General features: G+C 67.5%; 1 protein-coding gene across 1 annotated transcript in view; it reads left to right on the plus strand.

Moving 5' to 3' along the window:
- Positions 1 to 7,951, plus strand: part of APC2 (APC2, WNT signaling pathway regulator) — a 32,244-nt gene extending 24,293 nt beyond the window's left edge. The window contains exon 15 of the mRNA XM_019513162.1: positions 79 to 7,951. Coding sequence (XP_019368707.1) covers positions 79 to 5,614 — 5,536 coding nt within the window. The 3' untranslated portion in view covers positions 5,615 to 7,951. The remainder of the gene's footprint in view (positions 1 to 78) is intronic.
- Positions 7,952 to 11,338: the final 3,387 nt, after the last annotated feature.

Consider the following 11,338-nt stretch of genomic DNA (forward strand, 5'->3'; position numbering starts at 1 on the left):
CCCCCCCCGACACAGGGGGCAGAAGTGGAGAGAGGGGGTGGGGGGATTCACAGCTGACGGCGCCGCCGTGTCTTGCAGGCAGGTGCTGCGGGATCACAACTGCCTGCAGACGCTGCTGCAGCACCTGAAGTCGCACAGCCTGACCATCGTGAGCAACGCCTGCGGCACCCTCTGGAACCTGTCCGCCCGCAGCCCCAAGGACCAGGAGCTGCTGTGGGACCTGGGCGCCGTGAGCATGCTGCGCAACCTCATCCACTCCAAGCACAAGATGATCGCCATGGGCAGCGCCGCCGCGCTGCGCAACCTGCTCACCCACCGGCCCCCCAAGTACAAGGACGCCGCCGTCATCTCCCCGGGGTCCTGCATGCCCTCCCTCTACGTGCGCAAGCAGAAGGCGCTGGAGGCCGAGCTGGACGCCAAGCACTTGGCCGAGACCTTCGACAGCATGGAGAAGCAGAGCCTCAAGGGCCAGAGCGTGAAGAAGCCGCTAAGGCACATGGAGAGCCTGGTGAAGGACTACGCCTCCGACTCCGGCTGCTTCGACGACGACGAGGTGCCCAACGTCTCCACTGGCGTGGACACTGGCAATGCCTCCGTCCTCTCCATGTTCCTCAACTCCTCCTTCCTCCAGGGGCAGGCCCTGCCCCGGGCCATCACCCAGAGGAGGGGTCCGGAGCCAGAGAAGGATGAGAGCAGCAAGCCAGCCGAGCCCAAGAAGCCCCCGGCGCCCGCCGCCGACGTCTCGCTGGCCGCCAAGAAGCTGGCCAACAAGATCTCCACCACGGTGGCCAAGATCGACAAGCTGGTGGAGGACATCTCCACCCTGCACACGTCCTCGGATGACAGCTTCAGCCTCAGCTCCGAGGACCACGGCCTGGACTGGCAGTACGGCTCCGACGAGGTGCACGAGGCCCGGGCCCAGTCCTGCTCCCCGTGCCGCCTCTCAGATGCCGGCGGCTTCGCCAAGCGCGAGAGCCTGAGCCGGGCGCGCACGCTGCTGCGGCTGAAGACGGCCTACACCAGCCTGTCCACCGACAGCCTCAACAGCGGCAGCACCAGCGACGGCTACTGCACCAAGGAGCACATGAAGCCTTGCACCCGCGCCTCCTTCCTGGGCTACAAGGAGGAGCTGCAGCGGTACCAGAAGAGGCCCAGCCGCCTGGACCTGAAGAACATCCTCTCCAGCCGGCCCGAGAAGATGGAGCCGCCCGCCATGCGGGCCAAGGAGCTGGCCGAGCCGGAGACGAGAGACCCGCACGAACGGGCCAAGAAAACCATCACCTTCCCCGGCCCGGGCATCCAGGACAAGGAGCCCGAGGGCACGCAGGAGGCAGGGGCCCGGCTCAGTGCCGACCCGCAGGTCCACACCATCAAGCTGTCCCCGTCCTACCAGCACGTGCCGCTCCTGGAGAGCCTGGCCAAGAGCGGCCCGGCTGCGAGCAGCACCGGGGGGCTCCCGGGGACCTCCTACCCCCCGACTCTCCCGGGCAGGAAGCAAGCCTGGCTGCCCCCCGGGCTTCCGCAGACCTCCGAGAGCCTGAGCAAGATCCCGGAGAAGCTGGCGGCCCCGGCCCCGGCCCCGGCCCCGGCCACGCAGGAGTCGGTGCAGAAGTACTCGGTGGAAGACACCCCCATCTACTTCTCCCGCTGCAGCTCCCTGTCGTCCCTCTCGTCCGCCGACAACGTGCTGGATGGGCAGAGCCACAGCGAGAACGAGATCGACAGCGACTCCTCCCTGGAGATCATCGAGGTGGACGAGGGTGCCGCGCCGGCCGAGGAGGCCGCGGGGCGGCGGGAGAAGGAGGCGGCGGTGGAGCCGGCCACGCCCGTGGGCATCTCCCAGCCCATCGCCATCCCCTTTGCGAAGCGGGACAAGGTCTTCCTGCGGGAGGCGTCCCCGTCCCGCCCCGAGGACCTCACCCCCTCCAGCTCCTCGGAGAACTACATCCAGGAGACGCCGCTGGTGATGAGCCGCTGCAGCTCCGTCAGCTCCCTGGGCAGCTTCGAAAGCCCGTCCATCGCCAGCTCCATCCAGAGCGACCCTTGCAGCGAGATGATCAGTGGGACCGTCAGCCCCAGCGAGCTGCCCGACAGCCCCGGGCAGACCATGCCCCCCAGCCGCAGCAAGACGCCCCTCTTCGAGCTGGGCGCGGCCCCCGAGAAGGAGCCCAGCCAGTTCAACATCCAGTGGGAGAACAACGTCAAGAAGTTCATGGACATCACCGACTTCAAGGAGCGGTTCCAGCTGCCCCAGGACCTGGACTCCATGGTCTACTTCACGGTGGAGAAGCCCAACGAGAACTTCTCCTGCGCGTCCAGCCTCAGCGCCCTGCCCCTCCACGAGCACTACGTCCAGAAGGACGTGGAGCTGAAGCTCCTGCCCCCCTTCCCCGAGAAGAACGGCCTGAACTTCGTGGCGCACGAGAAGCGGGAAGAGCGGCGGGAGGAGCGGCGCCGGCCGGAGCACACCTCCGACGACGACATCGAGATCCTCAAGGAGTGCATCAACTCGGCCATGCCCTCCCGCTTCCGCAAGGTCAAGACCTCCCTCGTCTCGGGCCTGCCCGCCCCAGCCAAGAAGGCCGTGCACGTCCCGGTGTACATGCTGGTGCCCACCCACTCGGCCCTGGGCGTCCCGCGGCCGCTGCGCTCTGCCCCCCGCGAGCTCTTCAAGGACGACGACTCCTTCACCGACTCCGCCGAGGGGACCCCGGTTAACTTCTCCAGCGCCGCCTCGCTGAGCGACGAGACCCTCCGCTACCCCCTCAAGGAGGAGCCCGACGCCCCGCGCGGCTCGGGGCGGCGGCCGGAGAGGAAGGAGGCCGCGCCGCCGGTGCCGGGGCACAAGGCGATGGAGCCGCCCCATGAGCCGGGGAGCTCGGGTGCCCTCCCGGGGCAGCAGGCGCCTTCCAGCCACTCCACGCCCACCAAGACGGGTGCGGGCTACAAGCCGAAGGCCGGCTCCAGCCGGGCCAGCCCCGTCCCCGCAGCCCGCGGCCCAGCCACCGAGGGCAGGAGGGGGCCAGCGCCCTTGAAGAACGGGCCCAGCCTGGAGCTCAGCATCGTCCGGCCCGGCAGCGCCGGAGCCCGCCCGGGCAAGGAGCCCCAGGCCGATGGCGCCCCGGGGAGCCTGGCTTTCCAGTCCCTGTGCCACACGACGCCCACCGAGGAGGCCGTCTACTGCTTCTACGAGAACGACTCCGACGGCCCGGCGCAGCCAGGCACGGACGTGCCGCGCGGGCCGGCTCCGAGGAAGGACCGCTGGGGCGGCGCGGCCCCCAGGAAGGAGCCGGAGCCGAGCGCCCGGCAGCTGCTTCAGGCCAAGACCAAGCTGGCCGCCAAGCTGCACAGCAACCTCATCGCGGACGAGACGCCGCCATGCTACTCCCTCAGCTCCTCGCTCAGCTCCCTGAGCGACGCGGACCTCTACGAGGAGCGAACGCCGGCCTACAGCAAAGCCGGGCGGGCGCTGGCCCTCAGCCGGGCGCCGGAGAGGGACCGGGACAGCTCGCCCAGCTCCCTCAGCTTCAACTCGGACGACGACCTGCTGCAGAAGTGCATCGGCTCGGCCATGCCCAAGCGCCGGCGCCACTTGGCGCGGCGCAGGAACGCGGAGCGAAAGCAGAAGCTCAAAGGCGCCAGCCTGCAGAGCGGCGCCGGCGGCAAGGAGCAGCAGCCGGAGCCGCGGCCGGACGAGCCCACCTCGGACCGGGGCTCGGACCTGGACAGCGTGGAGTGGAAAGCCATCCAGGAAGGTGCCAACTCCATCGTCACCTGGCTGCACCAGGCGGCCGCCTCGCTGTCCCGGGAGCCGTCCTCCGAGTCCGACTCCATCCTCTCCTTCGTGTCGGGGCTGTCGGTCGGCTCCACCCTGCAGCTCTCCTTGGACAGGCAGGACAAGCAGCGGGCGGCGAGCGGAGGGCGCCTGGAGGCAGAGAAGAGAGAGCACGGCAGGGCCCCCCAGGCGGGCAGGAAGGCGGCCGACCCCCGGGCCGCCGCGGGCAGGAAAAGCCTGGGGCCGCAGAAGCCGATGCCCAACCTGCCGGTGGTCTTCCGAGGCCGCACGGTCATCTACATGCCCAGCCCGGCCAAGGACGCGGCCAGCCCCCGGGCCACGCCGAAGAAAACCGGCGCCGCCAAGCCCGAGGCTCCCGGCAAGCCCCTGAGCCTGAGCCAGCAGCGGTCGCGGAGCCTGCACCGGCTGGGGAAGACCTCGGAGATGCCGGAGCTGAGCTTGCCCAAGCGCAGCGCCACCCCGCCGGCCCGGATCGGCAAGGCCCCCTCCTCCGGCTCGTCCCGCACCTCCACCCCGTCCCAGCCCTCCCAGAAGAAGCTGGGGTCGCCCTCCCAGCTCGCCAAGCGGCTGCCCTCCCCGGGGGGGAAAGCAGGCGGCATCTCTCCGCCGGGCCCCCCTGCCAAAGCGCCGCCCCAGAAGCCCCCGGGCAGCAAGCAGCACAAGACCCAGAAGTCGCCCGTCCGCATCCCCTTCATGCAGAAGCCGGCCAGGAAGCCGCTGTCGGGCCGCAGCCCCATGCCGGTGCTGGAGGAGCAGGCGGGCAGCGCCCCGCTGAAGGGCGGCAGCAAGGGCGTCCCGCCGGGCAGCCGGCTCAACCTGGTGCGGATGTCGTCGGTGCGCTCCAGCGGCAGCGAGTCGGACCGCTCGGGCTTCCTGCGGCAGCTCACCTTCATCAAGGAGTCGTCCAGCCTCGTCCTGCGGCACCGCGCCGAGCTGTCGTGCTCCGAGTCCGTGTCCTCGCTGTCCCAGAGCGCCTCGCCCAAGAGGAGCCGGGCCGGGCTGCCGGCCGTCTTCCTCTGCTCCTCCCGGTGCGACGAGCTCAAGGCGGCCAAGCCGGCGGGGCCCAACCCGCGCCCGGCCGTGCCCCAGACCCCGGCCAGCGGCAAAGCGGCCCCCGGCACAAGGCCGCCGAGGAGAACCAGCTCCGAGAGCCCCTCCAGGCTGCCCGTGAAGGCCGGCGCCCGCCCGCCCGAGCCCTTCAAGCGCTACTCGTCGTCCCCCAACATCAGCCTCATCAAGAGGACCGGCAGCCCCTCCGCCATCCCGTCCCCGAGCTCCGAGGCCTCAGGCCCGAGGGAGAAGAGCGACGAGGCCTCCGCGCCGCCCGCCAGGAGCCCGGCAGGAAGCCTGGGGCAGCCCGACAAGCAGAAGATGATGCTGATGAAAGGCACCTGGCGAAGGATCCGGGATGAAGACATCCCGCACATCCTCAAAAGCACCCTCCCCTCCTCGGCCCTGCCGCTGGTCAACACCGTGGAGGCCGCCCCGGGCTCCCAGCCCCCCGCCCAGCGGAAAACCAGCGACGCCGTGGTGCAGACCGAGGACTTCTCCACCACCAAGACCAACTCCAGCACGTCCCCCACCCTCGAGACCCGGGAGCTGCCCAAGAGCTGCGACGCGGAGGGGCTGGCTCCCGGCAAAGGCGCCGTGCCCATCTCGTTCAGCCACGACGCGCCAGCCGGCTCCGTCGGGCACTTCCCCTCCAGCAGGCACAGCTCCCCGAGCCGGGCCGCCCGGGTGACTCCCTTCAACTACATCCCCAGCCCCATGGTGCTGCCGACCGTGAGCGACAAATCCATGGAGAAAATTCAGGCTTGAGCCGCCGCCAGAAATGCAACCTCTGCCTTGTCTCTGGCTACGGGGGGAGCTCTGCAGAGCCCCCCGGGCTATCGCACATCCACGGGAACAACGCTCTTGCTCATAAGCAAAAGGGGAAAACAAGAAGAAGCTGTTTCCATGCTTAACTAACACAGGAGGAACTTTTGCATTGATGTGACTGTTGGCCGGGACAGTGGGGTCCGTTTTGTTTTGGGGGGACAAGACCCTTGGAGCACAGCAAGGGGCCGTTTGCGTGCGGGAGCCTCCACGCGCTCCCCCTCTTGTGTGACCCTGGAGCGTCGGGACGGACCTGGTGGGGCCTGACCCCTCCGCGCTCCGGACAGCTCTGCTGCTGGCTGCTTCCCCGCGGGGTTGGCCCCGCTGAAGGCTTGTCCAGCAACGTGGGAGCCGCTCGCATTGCTGGACCCTGGGCGCCTCTCCCGTGCTCAGCCGAGCTCCAGTTGTCCACAAACTCGGCAGCAGCCGTCAGCCGACGTCCATGTGCTGCGTCCCGGGCTCTGCAGTGCCGTGAGGGCGGTCTCCGCCCTTTCGCTGAAGCACATTGGGATTTTCTGCCCGACGAGGGGCTTCCCCGATCCCCCTTGCTCGCTCCCAAGGTCTCCCGGGAGGTGGAGATGTTCAGAAGGCCCCGGGTCCGCGGCTCTTTCGATGGGAACCGGACAAGAACGCTTCAAGCAAAAGCCTTAATCTTTAGGTCTCAGCTGCATGCTTTCGCTCACCTATCGGCACCACTACCCGAGTCTATAAATAATCTCAGCTCAGTTATGAAGACGCCTTTGGAAACTCCCCTCTGGACCAAAGTAGAGACGCCGGGAGAGAGAGAGAGCAGGGGAGAGAGGGGTGGGGGGGGACGGGCGCCCCACTTGGGGAGGCAGAAGGACTCATGGGATCTGCCGTGTGCACCGCCAGGCCCCTAATTATGGTGACGGGCTAATCCGTTAATGACTAACGCGCTGCAGCTTCGTTTGCGCTGGGCGGCATCGGCGCTGGGGGGGAGCGGAGCAGCGCTTCATTATCGCTGGGGGGAAGATGACGGTTGTGGAGCTGCACACAGGAGGAGGGGACCTGGGGAAATGAGAGAAGAGGAGGAAGAGAGACCAGGCCAGGGGAGGGGAGGAGGGCAGCTGATTCTGGGGTGCACCTCGCTGGGGTATCTCCCCCACCCTGGTCCTCCCCTGGGATGCAGGCATCATGGGCAGGGGGTGCTGGCTACCCTGGGAAGCTTCAGGCCCCTGTGGGAAAATGCCCCCTTCGACTGCTGAGGCCGATTCTCCCATGGGTTTGGCACCAGCATCAGGCCAGATGCCCAAGAGCTGCTGCCTGTTCGCACCCCGCTCTCCCCTCCCCTCTGAAGCCACCGAGTCCCGTGCACGGCGCAGCCTCTGGGCCCTTCCCCGGGACAGCGAGGACTAAGGGCTGGGAGCGGCTCTGCAACACCGGAGGCAGCTCGGCCAGGCAGCCAGCTCCCGGGAGCAGCGAGCGCTTGCCACTCCCAGGTCAGGCAGAAGGCAGGGGAGGGGCTCACCTTATAGACTAACTAAAGCAGAGGTGGGGCTCGAAGGTGCCCGGCTGTAGAGGGAACCCTCTCCAAAGTGATTTAGGTGCCTGCCTAGGGTGGCAACGAGTGGGAGGAAGGCAGACGGGGAAGGCTCTTCTGGAGCAGGCCTCCCAAGCACCCAGCTCCAGGCCCTTGGAAATGCCATGTTCACACCTTGCTCCAGCCCCTAAATCTCCTAAACCAAGGGTGGGGTTCAGGTTCATACAGCTCAGTCTTGCTCAGGGGCCTCTGGCCCCTGCATTGCCCAGGGTTTGGGGTGCAACCTTCCTTTATTTATGACAGACAGGCTTTTCTTTCCCTCTGAAGCTTTCCAAGGTTTCTCCCTCTTCCCCCACTGGCAGTTTTGGGTCTTAGTTGAAAGCGGACGGCGCTGGCCAGGGACAGGCATCCACGCCAGAGCGGAGCAATGCTGGGAGCATTTTTTCTGGCTTGTTCCTGTTGCCGGTTTCTTCTCCCCTGGTAAATCCCAAGCTCCCGGGGCTCAGCAGCCTCCCGGCAAGAGGGAAAGGGGTCTCGAGGGACTCAGGTGTGGCACAAGTCGCCGCAGCAGCTGGCAGTGCCCTGGCCCAGGCGCTTCCCCATGTCCCCTGGTGCTGACGGGGTCCCAGCCCCAGGCTCTTCATTTGGGGACACGAGCCCACTGAGAACTGGGCTCCCCCACCTGGCACTCCCCACCCAGACCCCCACCAGCCACTGGAGGTCTGCGTGAGTCGGGGTCCTGAGCGGCTGTACCCAGGTGACCCCCTTCGCCCCAGGCCAGCCGTCAGCAGGGGGTTCCCTACCTCGGTTGTGGATGCAGCGATCCCTTAGGTGCTAGCCCAGGCTCGCAGGATGTGGGCGCCTGCCCCGGGGGACTCGGCAGCACCTGGACCCCCAGTCCTGGGATTTTTAGTCCGGACCCTGGTGCGGGGGTGCAGAGGGGAGCAGCAAGGACAGGGCATTACCTGACGTAGCAATGGGTGCAGCAGCAGGGCAGGGCTCTGTGAGGGATCCGATTCTGGCCTGCCCACAGACCCAATCCTGGACAGGCCACGGTTGGATCGGGTGGGTCTTGTTCCAGATCGGCTGGGCCAAGTGATTGAGGCACAAGCCCCTGACTTTCCCCACGTGGGGTTCTCTCTCTCTCTGTCTCTCTCAATGCCCCCCACCTTCATTGCCCCTCTGTCCTAGCTGGCGCTGCCGTTCGTTACGCTGTACCAAGGACATGCGGCGCGGCGCCACGAGCCGCTGCTAGCCTCAGCCTCCTGTCCCAGCCTCGCCAGGCGGCCACCCTCAGCCCTATCACACCGCAGCCTTGGTCCCGGCATCGACCCGGGGCCTCCACCACCTCGGCTCCCCTCTGCCGGGCAGGGGCGGCCCGGAGGAGCCACCCCAGCCTCGTGGGCTCGGCCACGGCTGCCCCCCCGGAGCTCGCGCGCGCAGGGGGGTCAATGTTGTCGCAGCTGCAAGATTGGAGCTGGAGAAGATCCAGCCGGGTGGGGGGCAGGTTTCAAGGGCCTGATGAGGACGGTGCAGCGATACGGGCACCGGAGCCCCACGTGCCAGCCGACAAATTCAGGGTACAACCTGCTGTAGCAACAGGGGACGACTGCATTACCTCACCATTTTTTTTTTGCCTGTAGCCACAGGTTGAAGAGCCTCCCCCACCGCCCCGGCTCTTGCCATGGCCACGCGTCCTCTTAGCCGAGACCCTCCTTCTCCGTGTGACCGTTGGCTTCTGTCCTCTTCTGTTGAGAAACGTGCTGGGTTTTGAGGTGTCCTGGGTTTTTTTTGCTACTGGTTTCCCCTCGCCCCTGCCCCTCCGCTGTATGTATGTACTAAGGATGTTATTTTACTGGACAGTATTAAAATTAAAAGCAAAGCGGTGTAAATAGGAAGCTGGGGGCAGTGTCTTTATTCCCACCGGGTGCTGTGGGGAGCCGGGGAGGGACAGGCAGGGGGCCACTGTGCAGGGCTGAGGAGCCGGGCTCCGACACTGACACCCTCGGGGGGCCCTGGGCTTGTCTCTTCTGCGCTTTGTTCCCCACCCGAGAGGGAGAGCCTGCCCTGCCTCCCCCCACCCCCTGCCATAGAGCCATGGCCCCGACCTGGTGACAGACCCGGCGCCACTTTGCAGCTCAGACAATGTCTGGGTGAGCTGGAAGAGAAGCTGCTGTGCGCCAAAGCTGATCCCCTAACCCCACCCCCAGCCTTGCACCCTCTGGCCCTGCAGCTATCCCACTCCCCAGCTGTCTTGGTGGACAGTGACCTCTGTTTCCCCAGGATGGTTTTGTGTTGTGCCAGGACCCAGCTTCACACGGGCATCCAGACTTCCCCAAGGTTTGGGTTCAGGCCCATTTCTACTTCCAGCTTTTTGTAGTGTCAGGGCAGGAAGCTAAGAGGGCTTCAGGGGCCCGTTCTGCTTTTGGGTACAACAGGGTCGATCCGGAGTGACTTCACTTGGTTTGCCCAGGGCAGGACTGGTTCCCTGGCTTGGTTCTGGTCACGTTGATCTCTGAGGCCCACTCACCGGGCTTGCAGGGGCCCTGACAGCTGGGGACACCGTGGACGTGCGTGGGAGCGAGCAGCACCTACGCCTCTGCAGACCAGGCTGCCGAGACCCCGCACTGGCTCTACCCTACCCAGTGCTGCCAGAGCATCCCGGGGGGGCACCCCCAGGCCTGTGGCACCCCCGGGGCTGCTGCACCACCCGGGCGGGGGGTGAGGACGTGGCGCCTAGAGCTGAGCCCGGGCTGCGTCCACACCGGGTCGGGCAGAGGGGCCGGGGGTGCCGCGTGCCTGGGGAGCCCGTGGGGTGCGGGGCCTGGGGCGCTCCCGGGGCAGCCGCTGCACGGAGCCGAGCGTTTGCTTTCCACCGCCCCAAGCCCACGGCCTCCGGCACGGCTGCAGCCTGGCCGAGACAGGCCCAAGTGCCCAGGGCTCGCCCTCAACCCCTGCCCAGCTCTGTCAGTGCTTGGGGCCGTGCGGGCACAGGGAGCCCGGGCTGGGCCAGGCTCAGACCACAGCGGAGCTGGGAGGTGCAAGCATCCGCTATGGCTCAGGTGAGCCCATTGCATGGGCTTGAGCCTTCAACCAGGGCTGCAACGAGTGTTGTGGGGGGATGCACTTAACGCCTGAGCAGGCAGGGGCAGGAGCAACCCCCAGGGAGTCCAGCTCCTCCCAGGGCTTGAACCCAGGGCTGCAATTAGTGCCAAACCAGGCCCAGCTGGAGCAGCCTCGACTGCAGAGCCTCAACGAGGCACAGGCTGCAGCCAGGGCTGCACTTAGTGCCTGGCAAGGAGCTGCCATCACTGCAGGCCCTGGAGCAAGGTCCTGCTGCACCCAGGCCTCCATGCAGAGCCGGGGCAGGTGAGGACAGGGGCTGTGAGCCAGGGAGCCCTGCCTCTGCCCGGGGGTCAAGCAGCCCCCAGAGCCGGGCAGGTCTGCAGTCGAGCAGGGCTCCCAGGGGTCCTTCCCCAGCGAGAGGCAGGTCCCGGCTCCCTGCAGGGCTCCCAGGCTCTCGGAGCAGGCCCAGGCAGAGGCACGGCTCCCTTGGGGCGCAGGGGCCGTGCCGCAGCCAGAGCAGCCTTCTTTCTGCCTTGGACCGGGGGGCAGAGGGGTGCTGCAGGGGGCTCGTGATCCAGCACCGGGCAGGGGACCTGCCAGGTGGGCAGAGGAGCTCATGTGCAGCCGCCGGGGGGGGAGCACCGGCCCCCTGGGCTCAGCGGTCCCCCCCAGCCGGAGCAAGGCTCTGCCCCCAGCGCGGGGCGGTGGAGGGTGTCCCACAGCGGAGGTCACTGGCTTGCCCCTTGCACAGCTCCTCGCTGGGGCAGTGAGTGGCCTCCTGGGCACGGCGTTGGGACCCCTCCCCGAGGACAGCAGACCTGGGTTTGGCCCGGTGGCTGCCCGGCTCATGGCCCTTTGCCTTTTGGGGCCCCAGAGGCAGCTCCACCATGGTCTGAGCCAGGCCCCGGGGAGGGTATGTGGGCAGGCAGCCTTCCCTGGTCCCCACATACCCACGCTCTGCAGGACACGGCTGTTCGGCTCCCCGAGGGCAGCCCCAAGCCCAGGTCTCACCGAGAGCTGGGGGGCCGGGGCAGGGTGCTGTGAAGCACAGGCTGGGGGTCCAGACTCCCTTGTGGCTCTGAGCCCCCCCCCCCCCCCCC

The sequence above is a fragment of the Gavialis gangeticus genome, unplaced genomic scaffold (assembly GCF_001723915.1).
Source record: "Gavialis gangeticus isolate Ggan-Ray unplaced genomic scaffold, GavGan_comp1, whole genome shotgun sequence".
Taxonomy (NCBI): Eukaryota; Metazoa; Chordata; order Crocodylia; family Gavialidae; genus Gavialis; species Gavialis gangeticus.